The 16,960-nt window shown below is 47.2% G+C and overlaps 1 protein-coding gene across 1 annotated transcript; it reads left to right on the top strand.

The window, feature by feature from the left end:
* Positions 1 to 1,030: 1,030 nt before the first annotated feature.
* Positions 1,031 to 13,096, top strand: LOC149286859 (phosphatidylinositol 4,5-bisphosphate 3-kinase catalytic subunit delta isoform-like). The gene is made up of 22 exons (XM_089493810.1): positions 1,031 to 1,171; positions 1,423 to 1,651; positions 2,107 to 2,330; positions 2,794 to 2,973; positions 3,149 to 3,292; positions 5,729 to 5,818; positions 6,168 to 6,386; positions 6,493 to 6,589; positions 7,413 to 7,540; positions 7,805 to 7,831; positions 8,078 to 8,293; positions 8,835 to 8,956; positions 9,034 to 9,177; positions 9,467 to 9,566; positions 9,941 to 10,119; positions 10,600 to 10,709; positions 10,787 to 10,865; positions 11,194 to 11,361; positions 11,508 to 11,631; positions 12,067 to 12,212; positions 12,632 to 12,764; positions 12,959 to 13,096. The coding sequence occupies exons 1-22, from the start codon at positions 1,031 to 1,033 to the stop codon at positions 13,094 to 13,096; spliced, it is 3,138 nt and encodes a 1,045-aa protein (XP_089349936.1).
* The last annotated feature ends 3,864 nt before the right edge of the window (positions 13,097 to 16,960 follow it).

Raw genomic sequence — 16,960 nt, 5'->3', positions numbered from 1 at the left:
TTTTTAAATTTGTAAAGTTAACTGTATACATGCCGGTGTCTGGGCGAGGCAGAGGGAAGGAACGGGGGTCGATTGCGAGCTGCGCTGCGGAACCTAAGAAAAACAATCGCCAAAATTGTCAAAGTTACAAATTTCAAAATGTAACATTTTTATGCGTTTTATTTATTTGCGCTTCTGCTAAACCATGAACTTCGCACCGGTCTGAGCAGCCGAGTCGCCTCCTCGATACACGTTTTTCTGATCCTTATTACAGCAGCAGCAACGGTGAAATATTTTTTATATATATATATATATATATATATATATATATATATATATATATATATATATATATATATATATATATATAAAAAAAATGCACAAATTTAATACTTTTGTTATAAACGTAGGGCTGTCCTTGGTGCGGCTCGTGGGAAGTGTCTAAGCTATAAAACAAAGGCACCGGTACACCGTGAACACGGAACACGCGGTCTGAGGACCGCAGGGCGCCGCTCACCAACCTCCTAGGGGGGTCATCGACAAACTCCTCGGGGTTTGTGGCGAGAGCGAACGCTTGCGTCTTTACAGCCATTGGATGTTTCTTTACTAATCTCCTCCATAATGCTTTAAACAGCCAATCACAGCGTGAGATGCAACCTGGCCGAAAACTACTTTAGATTAAGATTAATCAACGACTAACGATGAGTATCGAGTCGGTTGGTGTCCTCGGCGCCGGTTGCCGTGCAGACGGTTCTCGTGCCTCCTGGCCTTGGCTGTGTGCCGTGGTGGTGATGGTATGTCCGAGGGCCCTGTGGCACGATTTCTGGTCCTGTTGGGTTATTTTAGGCTGCAGGGGCTATTGGCACAATCAGACTCCCATCACTGAGATGACGTCCATCTGTCGGCAAACATGGACGCCGCGAGGATTGTTGGTTGCTATGGCTGCTTCTGGCTTATAATGAGCGAACCGGCCAGAGCGTGGCTTTCCGCCTCTAATACTCCATCTTCTTCTCTCTTGCCAGGGCTGGTGGGGCGGTAGCCGCCGGGCAGGATGCCTCCTGGAGTTTACTGCCCAGTGGACTTCTGGGCCAAAGAAGAGAAGCAGAGCATCTCGGTGGATTTCCTGCTTCCGACTGGCATTTATCTCAACTTCTCTGTGCCATGCAGCGCCAGCCTAGGAAACATCAAAAAGGTACAAGAGGCCTCGCTTCACACACACATTCGTATACTTACACGCATACTCGCGCCATCCTCATTCGCATACTCGCGCCATCCTCATTCACACACACATGAGTTTCCCAATGGATTTACGCTGAACCACGTAGATAGTATTACGGCAGAGATTGACCTAGACCATGCGCCGCCCGGGAAAAATTACTTTCTAATCTCCACCATCGTGTCCTGAGTAAGGATTCCCGCTGTTTTTTTAAATTGTGTTTTCAGCTGCTATGGCAACGGGCGCAGCAGGAGCCTCTGTTCCACATGCTCAGCCGTCCCTCGTCCTACGTATTCACCTGCATCAACCAGACGGCGGAGCAGCAGGAGCTGGAGGACGAGCAGAGGCGGCTCTGCGACATCCAACCCTTCCTCCCGGTGCTGCGGCTCGTGGCCAGGGAGGGCGACCGAGCCGAAAAGTTACTCAACTCCCAGATCAGCCTCCTCATTGGCAAAGGTGAGACCCCAAAGTCAATAATATAAATAAAATAAAAAAATAAAAAAAAAATACATGTAGAATATAAGGGTTTGTGTAAAATGGCCTTTATTTCCCGTTCCTTGCCGCGTGTGACCCGCCAGGAAGTTCTGTGTTTGAGACGAGCGGAGAGGATCCTGTTTCACGCGTTCTTCGCGTTGGATCTGATCTCCGGTTACAAATACATTTATTTATAGAGCTCTGTGGTGGCGTCACAACGGCGGAGGGGATAAAAATTAGCAATAACAATGAAACTGACAATATACGTTGTGTTTGAGACATACTGGTACAGGGGGAGGAGGAGAGGTTCCGGTTCATGGGAGCTTGCAATCTATCTGTGTGGCTACAATGTTGCACACGCGTCACACACACCTGTACCTGCCTGAATCTGTTGGCTGCGTCTTCTGACACCCAACCCCCCCGGTCTCCCCGTCCAGGTCTCCACGAATTCGACTCCCTCAATGACCCAGAAATAAACGATTTCCGCTGCAGCATCCGCCAGCTGTGCGAAGAGACGGCGGTTTGCCGGCAGCAAATGGACTGGCAGGACTGGATGGGGAAGAACTTTCCACCCCAACTTGTAGCGGCTGCTAAGATGTTACCCCGGGGATGGACGTCCAGCAAAACGCTCATGATTAACGTCAAGTTTGAAAGCAGCGAGGTACCGTCCCGGGGGTCTTTAATCCAGAACATTGTTTAGAAACTCAACGTTTGTTGAACAACCACCGTTTGTTTTCAGGGACCCCAAAAAAATGTGCGTCTAAAGGGGCGCTAATAAAATTCAACACGTTTTAATGGTTTTGATCCACACATTTTTCCAGCAAATGAGCAAATGCGTGGATCAAAAGTTATTTGGTTTTTACATTTTTTTTTTTTTTCCCCCTCCTCGTCTTGAAATTCTATTGGTGTTTTGCGAGGGTCTAAGTGGTGGTCTGTCTCCATTGTATTGAGTGAGCCCTTTTTCCAGTTCATACTGGGATCAGCCCAGACCAACCAGTATCCTCCCTGTGATACGAGTCAAGCAGACCACTTTTTTTTTTTTTTTTCTTTTTTTCCTCCTCTCCCCCTCCATCGTTCTTCTTTCCCTCCTTGAAGCCTCGCTATATTTTTTGTTTCTTTTTCAGCAAAGCTTCACCCTCCAGGTATCGCCGATGGACCCCCCCATATCCCTCATCTCCTTGGCGCTGAAGAAAAAATCCAACGTCTCCGGCCAGCCGTTCCTGGAGCGGCCAGAGGAATACACCCTGCAGGTCAACGGGGTGCTGGAATATGTCTACGGAAACTACCCCCTGTGTCAGTTTACAGTAAGTGACAGATCTGGCCACATCTCCGTACCCCAAATAACTTGGGGAGCAGTCCTCAACTTCCTGTTCTCAGGACCTGCATGATTTATTCCTCCCCACGTAGTTATCCCTCTCATCTTCTTGATCTTTCCTCCCATACCCTCTTCTGAGATCTTTCTATTCTCTTAACTTCCAGTATATCAACGGCTGCCTGCGCCAAAACCGCACCGCTCACCTCACCCTGGTCTCCTTGTCGTCCACGATACCGGACAAGCCCGGGGACTTCATCATCCCCGGCTCCAAACTGCGCCAGAAACCACCGCCGCTGCCAACCAAGAAGGTGAGAGACCCGCGGGGGCCACTCGTCCCTCTGGGTGGGTGCAACCGTGCTTCAAATTAGGAAGGCTCAACCTGTAGACTTTCAGATGATCTTTAACCCCTTAATGACAATTGCCGGTTCTGGCACGGCACAGAAAAACAAGTCGATTATGACAAATGACGTGCCAGAACCGGCACGCCTTTAAACGGGTGCAGAAAACGATCTACGTTCGCTTTCTGCACCCAAACGGCGTTGCTGTAATGCCTCGACCTCGAGGCATTCAGCAACGCCACGATCGGCACCAGGGGCCATGTCTGGCCCCTCCCCAGGGCGTCAACAACCGCCATACATTGTATGGCGGCAGACGCCCGTTTTAAAAGCGTTTAGGAGGCGATCAACGATCACCTCCTAAACTTAAATGGTGTCGCTGGAATGCCTCGATCAGGAGGCATCCAGCGACACCAAACACTTACCTCTAGATGGACTGTGACCGCTCTCCGGTGATCTTCGCCATCAGCAAGATGGCGGCGGCCCGGAAAAAAAACCAATAAAGGTGAAAAAGTTCGCTAGAGGGTCTCCAGACCCTCTAGAGAACTCTGGCTCCACTTGCAGGTTGAATACAGGTACTGCATTCAACCATGCAAGTCAATGGAGCCCAGCTTTCTAATCACAGTGTGATTAGTAAAAATAAATTAAATAAAATTAATAATAATTAGAAAAAATAGTAAAAAAAAACAGTAAAATGTAAAAATAATTTCCCACTGATGTCACTATCAGGGGAACCTTCAAGTTGAAATGTTTATTAAAAAAGGCAAAAAAAAATAAATATATATATATATATATATATATATATATATATAAAAATATATTTTTGTGAGCAAGTCCTAAAATTAGCACATTAGCTTAAAACAATTCTCGCATGGAAAGAGTTAAAATACTGGCATATTAAATGCCCATGGGGTGTCTACTTTAAAAAAAATGTATGATTTGATGGGGTAAATTGAATTGGCCGGGTTCAACAATGTCCCAAATAACACAGAAAAATGCACACGTACCAAATGTGGCCTTTTAGTTCCCCCAAAAAATGACAAACCCATGCATGTGGGGTATCACTGCGCTCAGGAGATGTTGCTGAACACATATTGGGGTGTCGTGTGACAGCGGCATAAACCAGGAGCTGTAAATTCATACATAAAGTAGGTGTGTGTGGGAAAAATACACACACAAAAATACTACTGCAAACTTTGAAAAAATGCTGGTGGTAAAATGTGTGCATGCAAAGAGTTAAAATACCAGCATTTAAAATACCCTGGGGTGTCTAGTTTTCAAAAATATATGGGTTTATTGGGCACACTGAAATGGTCTGGCTCAAAGATGTACCAAATAGGGCATGGGCAGTGGATCCCCAAATGCCAAAGTTCAACATTGAAAAATGCGCATGCCCCAAATGTGGCCCTTTTGCCCCCAAACAGCCAGGCAAAATCATTCATGTGAGGTATCACTGCGCTCAGGAGATGTTGCTAAACACATATTGGGGTGTTTTGTGATAGTGACATATACCAGAACCTTTTAATTCATACCTGAAGTAAAATGTGTGTGGAAAAACAAATGCAAAAAAAATGACTACCATAAAGTTTGACAAAGGCTGATGGTAGAATTAGTGCTTGGAAAGGGTTAAAATACTAGCATTTGGAATACCCTGGGCTGTCTAGTTTTCAAAAATATATGATTTGATGGGGTAAATTTTATTGGCCGGCTTCAAAGATACCCGAAATGGCACATGGGGGGAAGAATTACCAGATTTGGAAAAAATGGCTTTGAAATAGCAAAACGCTACCTGTACTTTTTGCCCCATAATGTGTAGAAAAAAGCAAAAAAACATAAAACCATTGGGTATTTCTAAACTCAGGACAAATAGTAGAATCTATTTAGCAGGTTTTTTTATTACCTTTTATAGATGAGTAAAAGATTTTTCAACTAAAAGTTAGAAAGTCATTTTTTTTCTAAATTTTTCACCATATTTTATACTTTTTTTAATAATAAATAATATGATACAATCAAAACAATGTCATCTAAAGAAAGCCCTTCTTGTCCTGAAAAAAACAATATCTAATGTGTGTGGGTTCAGTAAACGGGAAAGAAGAAAATTACAACTAAACACAAGCAGCGCAGAAATGTTAAAACGGCCATTGTCACGAAGGGTACAAAAAGTAAAATCAGCCTTTGTCTCGAAGGGGTTAAAGCAACGCCCACAATCCTCAACCTAGAAAGAATGAATTTTTGGGGGATGTTTTGTTTTGGGGGGGGGGTAGGTTTTGGTAAAATGACTCTGACTTCCCAGCTTATGTAAGATACGGACTGTGATGCTTCAACACTTTCTGATCTTCATTAAAAACATTATTTTTTATTATCTAAAAAATAAATATATATATATATATATATTTTTTTTTTTTCCAGCCGCATTACTTCTCGCTCTGGAAAACCGAGCAGCCGTTCTCCATCCACCTCATTCAAGGAAGCAACGTAAATGCAGACGAAGGATTAAAGGTTAGGGGGCGCTCTGTGTTTAAGGGGGGTCTTGCTTACGCTGAGCGGATCCGGTGTCGTGTATTCTCCGTCACGGAATAAAGGACGACCGGGGAACGGCTTCTGGTTGCCGTTCTCATGGCGTCCGCACACGCGGCCCGTAACAAATCTTTTTGGGGTAAAATGATATTGTCTGTCTCATGGCCCCTGAAGTATCAAAGTTTTGTCTTCTGAACCGTAAGACGGTGCAGAAGACTTCGTGGTGTAACGCAGCTGTTGTAGTCCTCAGAGCTGTCCTGGGTTCTGCGGAGCTATAACCCGGAAAGTTCTCGTCGTGGGTTCTGGTTGCTCCTGACTCCCGTTCTCGTAGCTCCTGGTCCAAAGCGGTCTGTACCACGGCAATGAACTCCTGTGCAAAACCGTGGCCAGCAGTGAGGTGGACGCCACGTCGGACCCGGTGTGGAAACAGACTCTGGTGTTCGACATCTCCGTGTGTGACCTTCCGCGCATGACCCGGCTCAGCCTGGTGCTCTACACCGTGGACAAGTCCAAGAGGGCCAGGTCGACCAAGAAAAAATCCAAGAAGGCCGTGAGTCCCTTTCATTTTTCTGTATTCCCGCGGGTCCCCCGCAGACGCGGGTTTATTGATCCCCTTCGGCAGGTCTTCGCGGTGACCCCGTTTATTTCTTGGGCAGGATTACCCCATTGCCTGGGTGAACACCATGGTTTTTGACTACAAGGACATGCTGAAGTCTGGAGATTATTCTCTCTGTATGTGGTCCTCGTTTCCAGGTAAGAAAAAGAAAAAATGAAGTCATGCAGACTTGTTTCACTCACTTGTCTGGACGGGTGATTAAGACTGAGCCATTCTACTGCTCCCCACGGGCAGTATGATAAGGAGTCGGGGGGGGGGGGGTTTGTCTAGTAGATTGGGGCTCGGATAACAGAGCAGCTGCCTGAAAACATTTTCTGCAACAAAAAATAAACAAGTTTTAGGAATATTTTCAAACCTGTTTTTCAGGAACAGTGTTTCATTTTTTTTTATTTTTTGTAACAACAAAATGTTAAAGGAGTTTTCGGGTTTGTTTTTGTTGGTTTTGGGCACGTACCCGGGGCGTTCCCGTCCGCTTATTCACAAGAATCGTTGTTTGTTTTTTATTTTTTCTGCTTCCTTCCCCTCGGTATCTGTCGGCCGCTCGCTTCACCACAAAATTCTGTAGAATTACACCCGGTCAGAACGTACGCAGAAAAGCCACACGACAGCCGCATGGGGCCGCAAATAACATCTAACAACTGTTACTGGCTGAATGGGGCAGTAACTATGGAAACCGTCATTCCCTAATTTCTTTATACAATATGACTGCATAACAGGGCTGGAGTTGCCTTATGACCTCGTGTAACATGTATTTTATTTTTTATATATATATTTGATGTTGATGAGTCGAACGCGGTCCGTTACATCACGGTTGCGTAATCCAGCGCGGGGTCCTCGCGGCTTTAAATGCTCGCGTTCTTGCTGGAAATATGAAGCCCGTCGGGTCGGCTGAGAGTTGTGGCCCTGCGACGTCTCCCTGTCTGACATCGGAAAACGTATCGCCCCTGTCCTGTCTTCCAGATGAAAAGGGGGACCTCCTGAACCCGATGGGAACCGTGCAGTGCAATCCGAACACGGAGAGCGCGGCCACCCTGCTGATCTCCTTCCCCGTGTTCGAGCACCAGGTGTATTATCCCTCCATCGATCAGGTAAATCTGCCCCGATGCTGCCGTCGGGTGTCATTGTGTTCAGCGCTGTACATGAAAGGGTCCTCCCTGTGATGTGCGTTTGAGACACGGACCCCAAAAAACCTCCGCTCTCCTACATTGTTTCCGGTTACCTTCCTTGGATTGTAACTATGACATCACAGCCCGCTGCCCCGACGTTTCATCCTTTTTATTGTATCCGTTTTAACGTCTGTTTCATCTTCGGCCAGCGGGGTATAATTTATATTCGGTTTGCCCGCCTTCTAGATCCTCGAGTTGGGAAGATGCAGCGGAGTTTCCAAAACGACCCCCAGTGAGGTAAGAAGCGGTGGCGTTGGCCCCGGGGGGGGGGCTGATTGTTCTCGGTGTTCAGAAGCTCTTTGCTAATATAATAGCGGGGAGCGGCCGCTCTCGTCTTCTTTCTCTTTAATGAACGTTCGCCTCTTTGTTGGCGTAATTGGGTCCGGACTCAGAGAAGCCGCATGACGAGGTGCCGCGTGCGTCACTGATACATAACAAGGAGACCGCTGAGGCCGTTAGGAGATGAAATGCAGCAGGTGCTTCAGTGTTTTCTTTTCCCGCGAGCAGAAGGAGCAGCTCGAGGAGATCGTGGAGCGTAAGGGACAAACCGAGTTATACGAACACGAGAAGGACCTGGTGTGGAGATTGCGTTACGCGATCCGAGATTCCCACCCGGAGGCGCTCTGCAAGGTGCTCCTCGCCACCAAGTGGAACCGGCACGAAGATGTCGCACAGGTGACAAAGTAACCAGTAATTTATCCCTCCCCGGCGCCTTATACCGTAATGTCGGAGAAACCTGGTTTTCTCTCATTTTTGTCCCAATAAACTCCCTTTATCTGCAGACCTGGAGCCGCCGTTGCTGTCAGTCATGTGATATTTTGGGTGACTTTCCCGGCTCAAACACCACACTGAGCTGATGCTTTATGGCGATGCTAATGAAGTCCGTTCCTCCATAGACTTTCATTAGTCAGAGAGTCTGGCTGGGTGGCTAAGACTGAGCCGTTCTATTGTCCCCCACAGAAAGTATAAGGAGTCGGGGTGTTTAGTAGATCGGGGATCAGATCTATGCAGCTGCCTGAAAACATATCCAAAATAAATGGTTAAAAAAAAGACAGTTTTTGAGAACTTATAAAATATATATATATATATATATATATATATATATATATATATATATATATATATATATATATATATATATATATAATTACACGTAATAAATAAAATATTTTTTTCTTGGTTTGAGGTAGTAGTCCTTGCCTTGTGTCTCCAACAGATGGTGTACTTGTTGCAGTCCTGGCCGGAGCTCCCCGTCCTCGCGTGCCTGGAGTTGTTGGACTTTAATTTCCCCGACCGTTACGTGGAGTCGTTCACCATCGGCTGCCTGAGGAAGCTGACGTGAGTGCTGCTGCCGGGGACGGGCGGCTCCTATCTGGCCGGCCGTGGGGTTTTTAGCCGTGTTTTTTGTTCCGTAGGAACGACGAGCTCTGTCAGTATCTCCTGCAGCTGGTGCAGGTCCTGAAGTACGAGTCTTATCTCGACTGTGAACTAACGAGGTTTCTCCTGGAGAGAGCCCTCATCCACCGCAAGATCGGCCACTTCCTGTTCTGGCATCTCCGGTGAGCGGCAGCCGGTTACCGAACGCTGGTCAAAAACCAGGTTTTTGGTAAAATTCTTTCTAATTTTGCCGTTCCTGTCTCTACGGCGGAGGCGGCTCCTTGTAAGGGAACCCGCTTCATGTAACTTCATTTTGGTCCATTTATTGTTGTATATCCCAAGAATCCTGCGCATCCAAAACCATTACTATAATCCGGCTATGAAAAGTAGTGTTTTTTTTGGTTTACGAATCTTCAGATTATTAAAGGTTTTTTTGGGGGGGGGGGTTCCCCCCCATCCTCGCCTTTTCAGCTCGGAGATGCACGTTCCTGCCGTGGCCGTGCGGTTTGGCCTCATTCTTGAAGCTTATTGCCGGGGAAGCAACTACCACATGAAGGTGCTCATGAAACAGGTAGGGCGCTTTCTCAATAAAACAGATCGCATCGTGAAGGGGCCGCAATTTGTCTCTTCCAACAATGTTATTATGTACTATGTCGGCAGATCGGCCCCATTCGGCCCCCGTTTAGTCGCCCGTTTCTCCTGCTGTGAAGACTCAAACCTTAATCAGTCGTTGGTCTCATCGTAGATTCAGGAGCCGTATGTCTATCCCATGCATGTTTAAGCTCCTCGCTGTATTATTTACTGGTTCAGGAGTTGACGGGTAGAAGACTGCCCCCTACTGGCCTAATTTTATCCCAAATATTTGCCGTGGCGCTCCTGGTCTTCCCTTCTCGAGGCACGTAGGACGACCTCCCGCCTGGCATCTGATCGTCTTCTGTGTTTCAGGGGGAGGCGTTGACTAAACTGCGGGGTCTGAATGAGTTTGTGAGATCCAGCGTGCAGAAGACCGGCAAACCACTGGCCAAGGAGGCCATGCATATGTGCCTGAAACAGGAGAACTACCGCGATGCCCTCTCACACATTTACTCCCCGCTGGATCCCAACCTCATACTTACCGACGTATGGTGAGCGCCGTCCCGTTCGATGCGTCCGTCTGGGTTGGACGGGATTCACCATTGAGCCTGACGTTCATGCATGCGCTCCTTACTCGCCCCGGCTCCCAAGCTAACGGGCGTTTGGAGGCAAAAATACCCCGATGTTTCTCAGGCTGGAGTAAATGCCACCTGATTGTGCAAACACCTGCAGGAGCGATGTTCTGCTGGGGGGGGGGGGGTTACTCGGCTCCGAGGTCCATATCAGGCTTCTTATAATACTGACTGTTTGTTTCCTATTCAAAGCGCCAGGACATCCCTAATTACTGATTAGGGGCTTGTATGCGCTGGATGTCTCCCCGATGGGGTCGCTTCTCATGATTTAATTGCGATGGCTGAACGCTGTGAGCTCGGACCATGCGCCCCCCTGCCGTTATCTGACATTTTATTTGGCAGCCTAGCGCCAGGGGGTCCTCGCTCCTCCTTACCTCGTTGTAACCGTCTCTTCCGCAGCGTGGATCTTTGCACCTTCAAGGATTCCAAGATGAAGCCCCTTTGGATCGTTTACAACAACGAGATGTCCGGCGGGAGCCGCATCGGGATCATGTTTAAGAATGGAGATGGTAAGATTAACCCCGCGGGGTCCGGGGACTTGTCTCCTGATGAGGCCGTCTGTCTTACTCGATGTTCTCTGGCGCAGATCTGCGGCAGGACATGCTGACCTTACAGATGATTCGGCTGATGGACTTCTTGTGGAAGAGGGAAGGTTTGGATCTCCGGTGAGGGAACCTTCAGTACTTGATATATAATTGAACTTTTGGTAGAAGCCACGGCGAGGGCCGGTGGGTTTATGGAACCCAGCAAAATATTTTTAAAAGGTCTTTTTATGAAACCATGCTTTTGGAGAAGTGAGCAGCGCCTCAACTGCTGCTCCTTTTCTTACTATTCCTTACAGACTGTAGCGGCAAAGATGGGGGATTTATTTATTTTTATATATATCAATCTGTAAAAGACAATAAGTAATATTCCCTGTAAATTGACCCAAGTCTTGGTTTTGTTGAAACTCCATATTAAGCCCCCACGTCTTTCACGTGTTTTGGTTTTTAGGGTGACTCCTTACGGGTGCCTTTCAACGGGAGACAAAACCGGCCTTATTGAGGTTGTCATGCGTTCTGACACAATCGCCAACATCCAGCGCAACAACAGCAACATGGCGGCAACGGCGGCGTTTAACAAGGATGCCCTCCTGAACTGGCTGAAGAGCAAGAATCCGGGGTAAGCGAGCAGATAATTGGTAATTTAAGGTCACCGGAAAGGCTTTTTCTGACCTTTTTAAGACTCTTGTTGGCTTTAATGAACCCGCCGGGTGGTGACTGCCTGGCCCGGCTATGAAATATTCATCGTCTGCTCTTCTCCGGCAGGGACGTCTTGGAACACGCGATCGAGGAGTTCACGCTCTCCTGCGCTGGATATTGTGTCGCTACGTATGTTCTCGGTATCGGGGACAGACACAGCGACAACATCATGATCCACGAAACCGGCCGGGTGAGTGAGCGGTCGCCAACATCTTCGGCAAACAAACCGGCGTGTCGCAGAGCGCGTGTCTTGCCGGCTTTTTAGTCTCTTATACACACTGCTCGCCAGAGTCCAGCGCAAGCAACGTATAGGACAGTAACTTGGTGGCCATATACTGTGTGTGTGTGTGTGTGTGTGTATAATTAGACTGCAGACTCCCAATACACCCATCTCAGTGTTCCAATGCCTCGTTGGACTGCGTTTATGGCTTACAGATGTGCATTGTGGGTGCGTAAAGAATGTATATGTATCGTGACATACATTGTATCAGACTATTTACATATATCGTGACATACTGTATGAATATATATATATTGTGACATACACTGTATGTTAGACTGAAGTTAAAAGCTCTGGTCTGAATTCTTTTTTTTTTTTTTTTTTTTTTTTTTTTTTTTTTTCTAGCTCTTTCACATAGATTTTGGGCACTTCTTGGGTAATTTTAAGACCAAATTTGGCATCAAGCGAGAGCGCGTCCCCTTCATATTAACGCACGACTTTGTGCACGTCATCCAGCAGGGGAGGACAAGCAACAGCGAAAAGTTCGAGAGGTGAGATGCGGCTATCCGACGACCAGAATCCAGTAATAATCCCGACAGCTGAACATTTATGTATAGATTGTGAATTGTCGGGGTGCGAGTCGCCTGTACGTTTCATGAAGCCTACGTGGAAGTCTCTCGTTAAAGTGGGACGGTCAAGGTTCTGTCTGACGCACACGAACCAGTTCGATGGTCGTCGGTCTCATTTGTAGCTGATCCCTGTGATGCGAAAAAGTCAAATTTTTTGTATTAATCAGCAGACCATAAAGTGTAAGGATTATACCCAAAAGTTAGAAAGGTAAAGAAGCTCCTGGTTGACAGTCAGTGTGCGTCTGGTAACATTGAAGAATTTTAAGCAGAAGGAACAGCTGAGCTTTAACTTTTTTTTTTTATTATAATAAATATTAAAATACTTTCTATTCCCCCTTTAGGTTCCGTGTCTGCTGTGAAAGCGCTTACATGATCCTGAGACGTCACGGCGCTCTCTTCCTCAATTTGTTTGCGCTTATGAAAGCCGCGGGTTTACCGGAGCTCAGCTGTTCAAAAGACATCCAGTATCTCAAGGTAGGATCGATTCGATTGTTTTTAAGGACAAAACATATAATTCTTACAAATTCAAAGTCTGTAAAGAGTTGAACTTCCTAACAGACGAGGTGGATAAAATGCCGCAGCTCCGCTTTTTACATCTGACAACGTGGAAGGCGCGTTGACTCAAAGACCCGTATATAATAATAATTATTCTCGGTTGTTCCCGTCAGGACTCCTTGGCGCTCGGTAAGAGCGAAGAAGACGCCTTAAAACATTTCCAGATGAAATTTAACGAAGCTCTGAGGGAGAGCTGGAAGACCAAAGTGAACTGGTTTGCCCACAATGTGTCCAAAGACAACCGCCAGTGATGGCCCGTCCGCTCTGGGGCTCGTACGATTATTACCGGTTAACCCAGTGAGAGGGATGGAACCGAACCGGCTGCGCTGGACCCAAGGCTTGAATGAAATGCCCGTTCATGGCATGGAAGCTCTCCCCCCCCCCCCCCCCCCCCCCCTTTTTAAGGAGTCTGCTGAGAAACGATGGTCCGGGTATCGCACAGGTACTTCACCACCCGGCCCCGACGCTCTCCGTCAGCTTCGACTCGCTATGAGGGTCTCGCTCCTTTTTGTAACGAGCCGGCAACAAACCCCTAACTTAAGGACCTAAACATCGAATGTCTTCTCACGCTGTAAATCCGCGGACTGGTGAAGGACTCGGAGTCCGTGTGTTTGGGACACTTTGACCAGGAGTTAGTACTGTAGCTTTATGCAATTTGGATGCCAGGTCAGGCTGGGGGTCTTCGAGGGTTCCCACCGGCTCTGTAACGATTGAGTGCTGGGGGGGGGGGGGCGCGCAAAGGGACGATGCGATCCATGTTTTGATGGGCACATTGCCACCAACTATGGCAGCCTTAACCATTACATTCATTCTTATATTATACGAGTTCGCCGTTCTATCTCGGGGAATCCTGAACTTATTCTAAGAGCGACGGGTGCTGTCTTCAAACCGTACATTCACAGGCTGAGCGTAAGCTCTTAAACCTAGCACTCAAAGGGTTGTGTGCACAGAACAAGTACGGTAATTAATAAAAGCACTCGTACAACATATTTATGAGACCTACGGATCGGGCTGTATTGCAATCTGGGCCGGAATCTGAAATTCTGGCTTTTCTTTTTGGGTATTTAATTTCAATTTGATGCCTGGAGGGTCCTAGAGGTTCTTCTATCATCACTTGGGTACTGAAAGAAGCGAATGGTTGCACTGATCTAGATAACGCAGATGACAAGTCGTCCTCTGCCAGCTTTTCAATGGATCTTAATGCCTTTTTACGAGGCAGCGGCGCAATAAACAAATGCTGTGTAATTATGTTAATAAATATGTACATTTTGCATGTTTTGTGTAAAAATGTCTTGTGAGTTAGAATAGATTGTTTTGGATGCGGTTCCCGAAGACTTGAGATATGAAGTTGATCAAACGTACAGAATGCACGTTCCTTACCCACGGACCTTTATCGCGTTAACGCTGGCTCCTGAAGGCCGAATAGGCCGCGCATGCACAACTTTCTTATGAACACCTATTTCTGCGAAGGAAATGTTGCAACAGCGCTCTGCAAGTGAGATGACCTGCGCAATTAAGTGAGTAGAGCCCAGAAGACACTTTTTAGAGGGTCTTACCTCAAACTCTGTGCCCTGGTGCAGGGCCGCTCCTCATCGTGTATTATTTCTTGTAGAAGTGAGCAAATCCTCAACCACCGCAGGTTTTCTGTTTTTCCCCAAAAAGCTGTTAGAGCCTAAAAGATCAGAAGGCTGGTAATTGTATTTCTGTCTGGCTTCTCCAGTGCCAGGGGGCGGCTTCCCCTTCAAAGCCCATTCATTGATTTATTTATGCATTATACAGGGCCATGCCACCTCGTATAGCAGGATACCTTCACCGGGGTTGGTCTTTCATAATGCGTTTAAGTCTGTCGAAAACCCCTGGTTTAGTGAATACACCCCACTGGATTTCATCGCTTTACAGAAGAGAAATCCTTCGCGGGGTGGGTGGATAGTAAACCTTAACGGACGAGACGGCGCGGACCCCGTTTCCTGGCGTATAAAACAAAAACGAGGGAAAAGATCCGTATCTTGTATTTAGAACCAGAAATTTATTGTAGCTTATAGACTGTTCAAACTGACCTATCACCAATATACAAATCTGAAAAGTTATCGTCGCGGCTACGTACAGCATCGGGAAGTTTGGGACGCGGTAGCGGGTGCGTTTCATGTCGCTTTGGGTTTTTTTTTTAGTCTAAATACAGCAGCTACGGTGATATTAAAAGGGCGGACAGATCTACACAATAACATGAACACAGGACGAGCGTCAGACAGAAGGTAAAAGGCCCCGGAATACGCGAGCGGCTATACTCAGAACGTTATCACATCATTAAAACCAAACCCCCCCCCCCCAAATATTTTACGTAGAAATCTAAGAATTTACATTTATGATAAAAAATAAAACCTAAGCCTTTTAAGCCTGCAGCTTTCTCCATAACGCCCCCCCCGCACGCTGTCTTAGGAACCTTCAAGGGCCACAGCCTGCACTCAAAGGGTTAAAGTGCCCTTTTTCTGACCCACTCTCCATAATTACCCCTTTATCACCTTTCTAATCTATGAGCTCCATTCCTTAACCATCCCGTCCCCTTCATCCCATTCTCTCTCTTTTACTAAATTACAAATCCATTGAAATCTAATTGACCAGAAACTTAACATCCATGAAGTTCCCACTTACAGAAACTACCCCACCATACCACCGCCCCGTCATACTACTACCACCCCGTCACACCACCACCGCCCCGTCATACTACTACCACCCCATCATATCACCCCATCATACCACCAACAACCCATCATGCCACCCCCTCTTACATGACCATCTGGATGGGGGGGGTTAAGGACACACAAAAAAAGTAAAGATTCTTAAAAGCCATCATTTATATACATGGAGCCAAGCTCAGCGAGCACAACAGCAGGCGAGTCGACTAATACATCTAAAATAAAAACCGCCTCCACTGGGAGGAGGAGAAAGGCCAGAAGTACCCACATGTATCATTCCTGCTTGGCAGAGCTTTAATGGTGTGCTGGCGCTTGTAGGGGTCGCTCCAGCCCCCCTCTAAGGCCTGGAGGGCAGTTTAAACCCCCAGGGTATTTATCGTAACATATAGACAGAGCTCTGCTTTAAGCGAGACAAGCTACTGTACGCTTTAACTACAACTCCCATGATCCTCAGAAGCCTTATGCTCCATGCCGATAAACCACAACTTCCATGATCCCTCACGCTTCATCTGACTGCATAAGTCGACCCCACTTGGTACTTCAACAGTAACCGAAGCCCAAGAAGGTCGGCTACGCGGTCCCCAGGGTTTCACGAACCAAAACTAATGAGCAGGTAATGAACATGCGGCGGTAATGCATTAACTCTGAGTGCAAGAGGGTTAAGCAATGCAATGCTTCCTTGTGGCACACAAAGGGTTACACTCATTTTGCCCCCCCCCCCCCCAATGCTTTGCGCGTGGATCGCTTTGCGCATCCGCAGACCTCAGCCAGCCACGGGGGGGACATTTAAAAGTCACCTCACTGAGGCTCCACAGACAACCAGCCCAAGGGGCACCGGGCTACCCAAATGCCAACCTGCGTTCCGTCAACCTGAACTCCATTTACACCACCAAGATGGACATAATTACATCGATCCTAACGTATTTACAAAAAATATTAAAAAGTTAGTTTCCCGGCTGCATTTCCCATCCCCCGTCCCCACTGAGAAGCCACTCATTGCAGAATCGGTTATATTATTCAGAAAGCCGTCTTCCCCGCCAGGAACACCCCGTCCCTCCACCAGAGAAAAGGGCGCTCGACTGGTTTTTGCCAATAATTTTCAGCATGCACTAATTCAGAAAAAATCAACTAAAAACAATAAAATCACTGGTCCTTTTGGAGTTAGTGTGCCGCCCCCCCCCACCACCACCAACTGAAATGTTTGCATCGTCCGGAAGCGAAATAAGGAATGAAGTAAGAGGTCCAGAGGTGGCCGCGTCCCGACCTTCAGGGGTGTCGGAGGGAGCGCCGGCAGAAAGTGCAGAATGGAACAAGCTTCGTGTTACACGTCCCCGGTCACCAGGGGGCAGAGGGGAGGCACGCACATATCCGTGTGTCTGGAATGGTATTGTTCATGGTGGGCTTGTGGGGGGGGGTTGAGTG

The sequence above is a fragment of the Sceloporus occidentalis genome, unplaced genomic scaffold (assembly GCF_023333645.1).
Source record: "Sceloporus occidentalis isolate IW3139 unplaced genomic scaffold, rSceOcc1.0.p SCAF_66, whole genome shotgun sequence".
In the NCBI taxonomy this organism is placed as follows: domain Eukaryota; kingdom Metazoa; phylum Chordata; class Lepidosauria; order Squamata; family Phrynosomatidae; genus Sceloporus; species Sceloporus occidentalis.
This window is presented reverse-complemented; position numbering and strand designations above follow the sequence as displayed.

Excerpts from the sequence above, each read along its gene's own strand:
- LOC149286859 (XM_089493810.1), top strand. The coding sequence starts at position 1,031 with ATGCCTCCTGGAGTTTACTGCCCAGTGGACTTCTGGGCCAAAGAAGAG. Across the intron at positions 6,590-7,412 it reads TATGTGGTCCTCGTTTCCAG|ATGAAAAGGGGGACCTCCTG; the intron begins GTAAGAAAAAGA and ends CCTGTCTTCCAG. Across the intron at positions 8,294-8,834 it reads GGCACGAAGATGTCGCACAG|ATGGTGTACTTGTTGCAGTC; the intron begins GTGACAAAGTAA and ends TGTCTCCAACAG.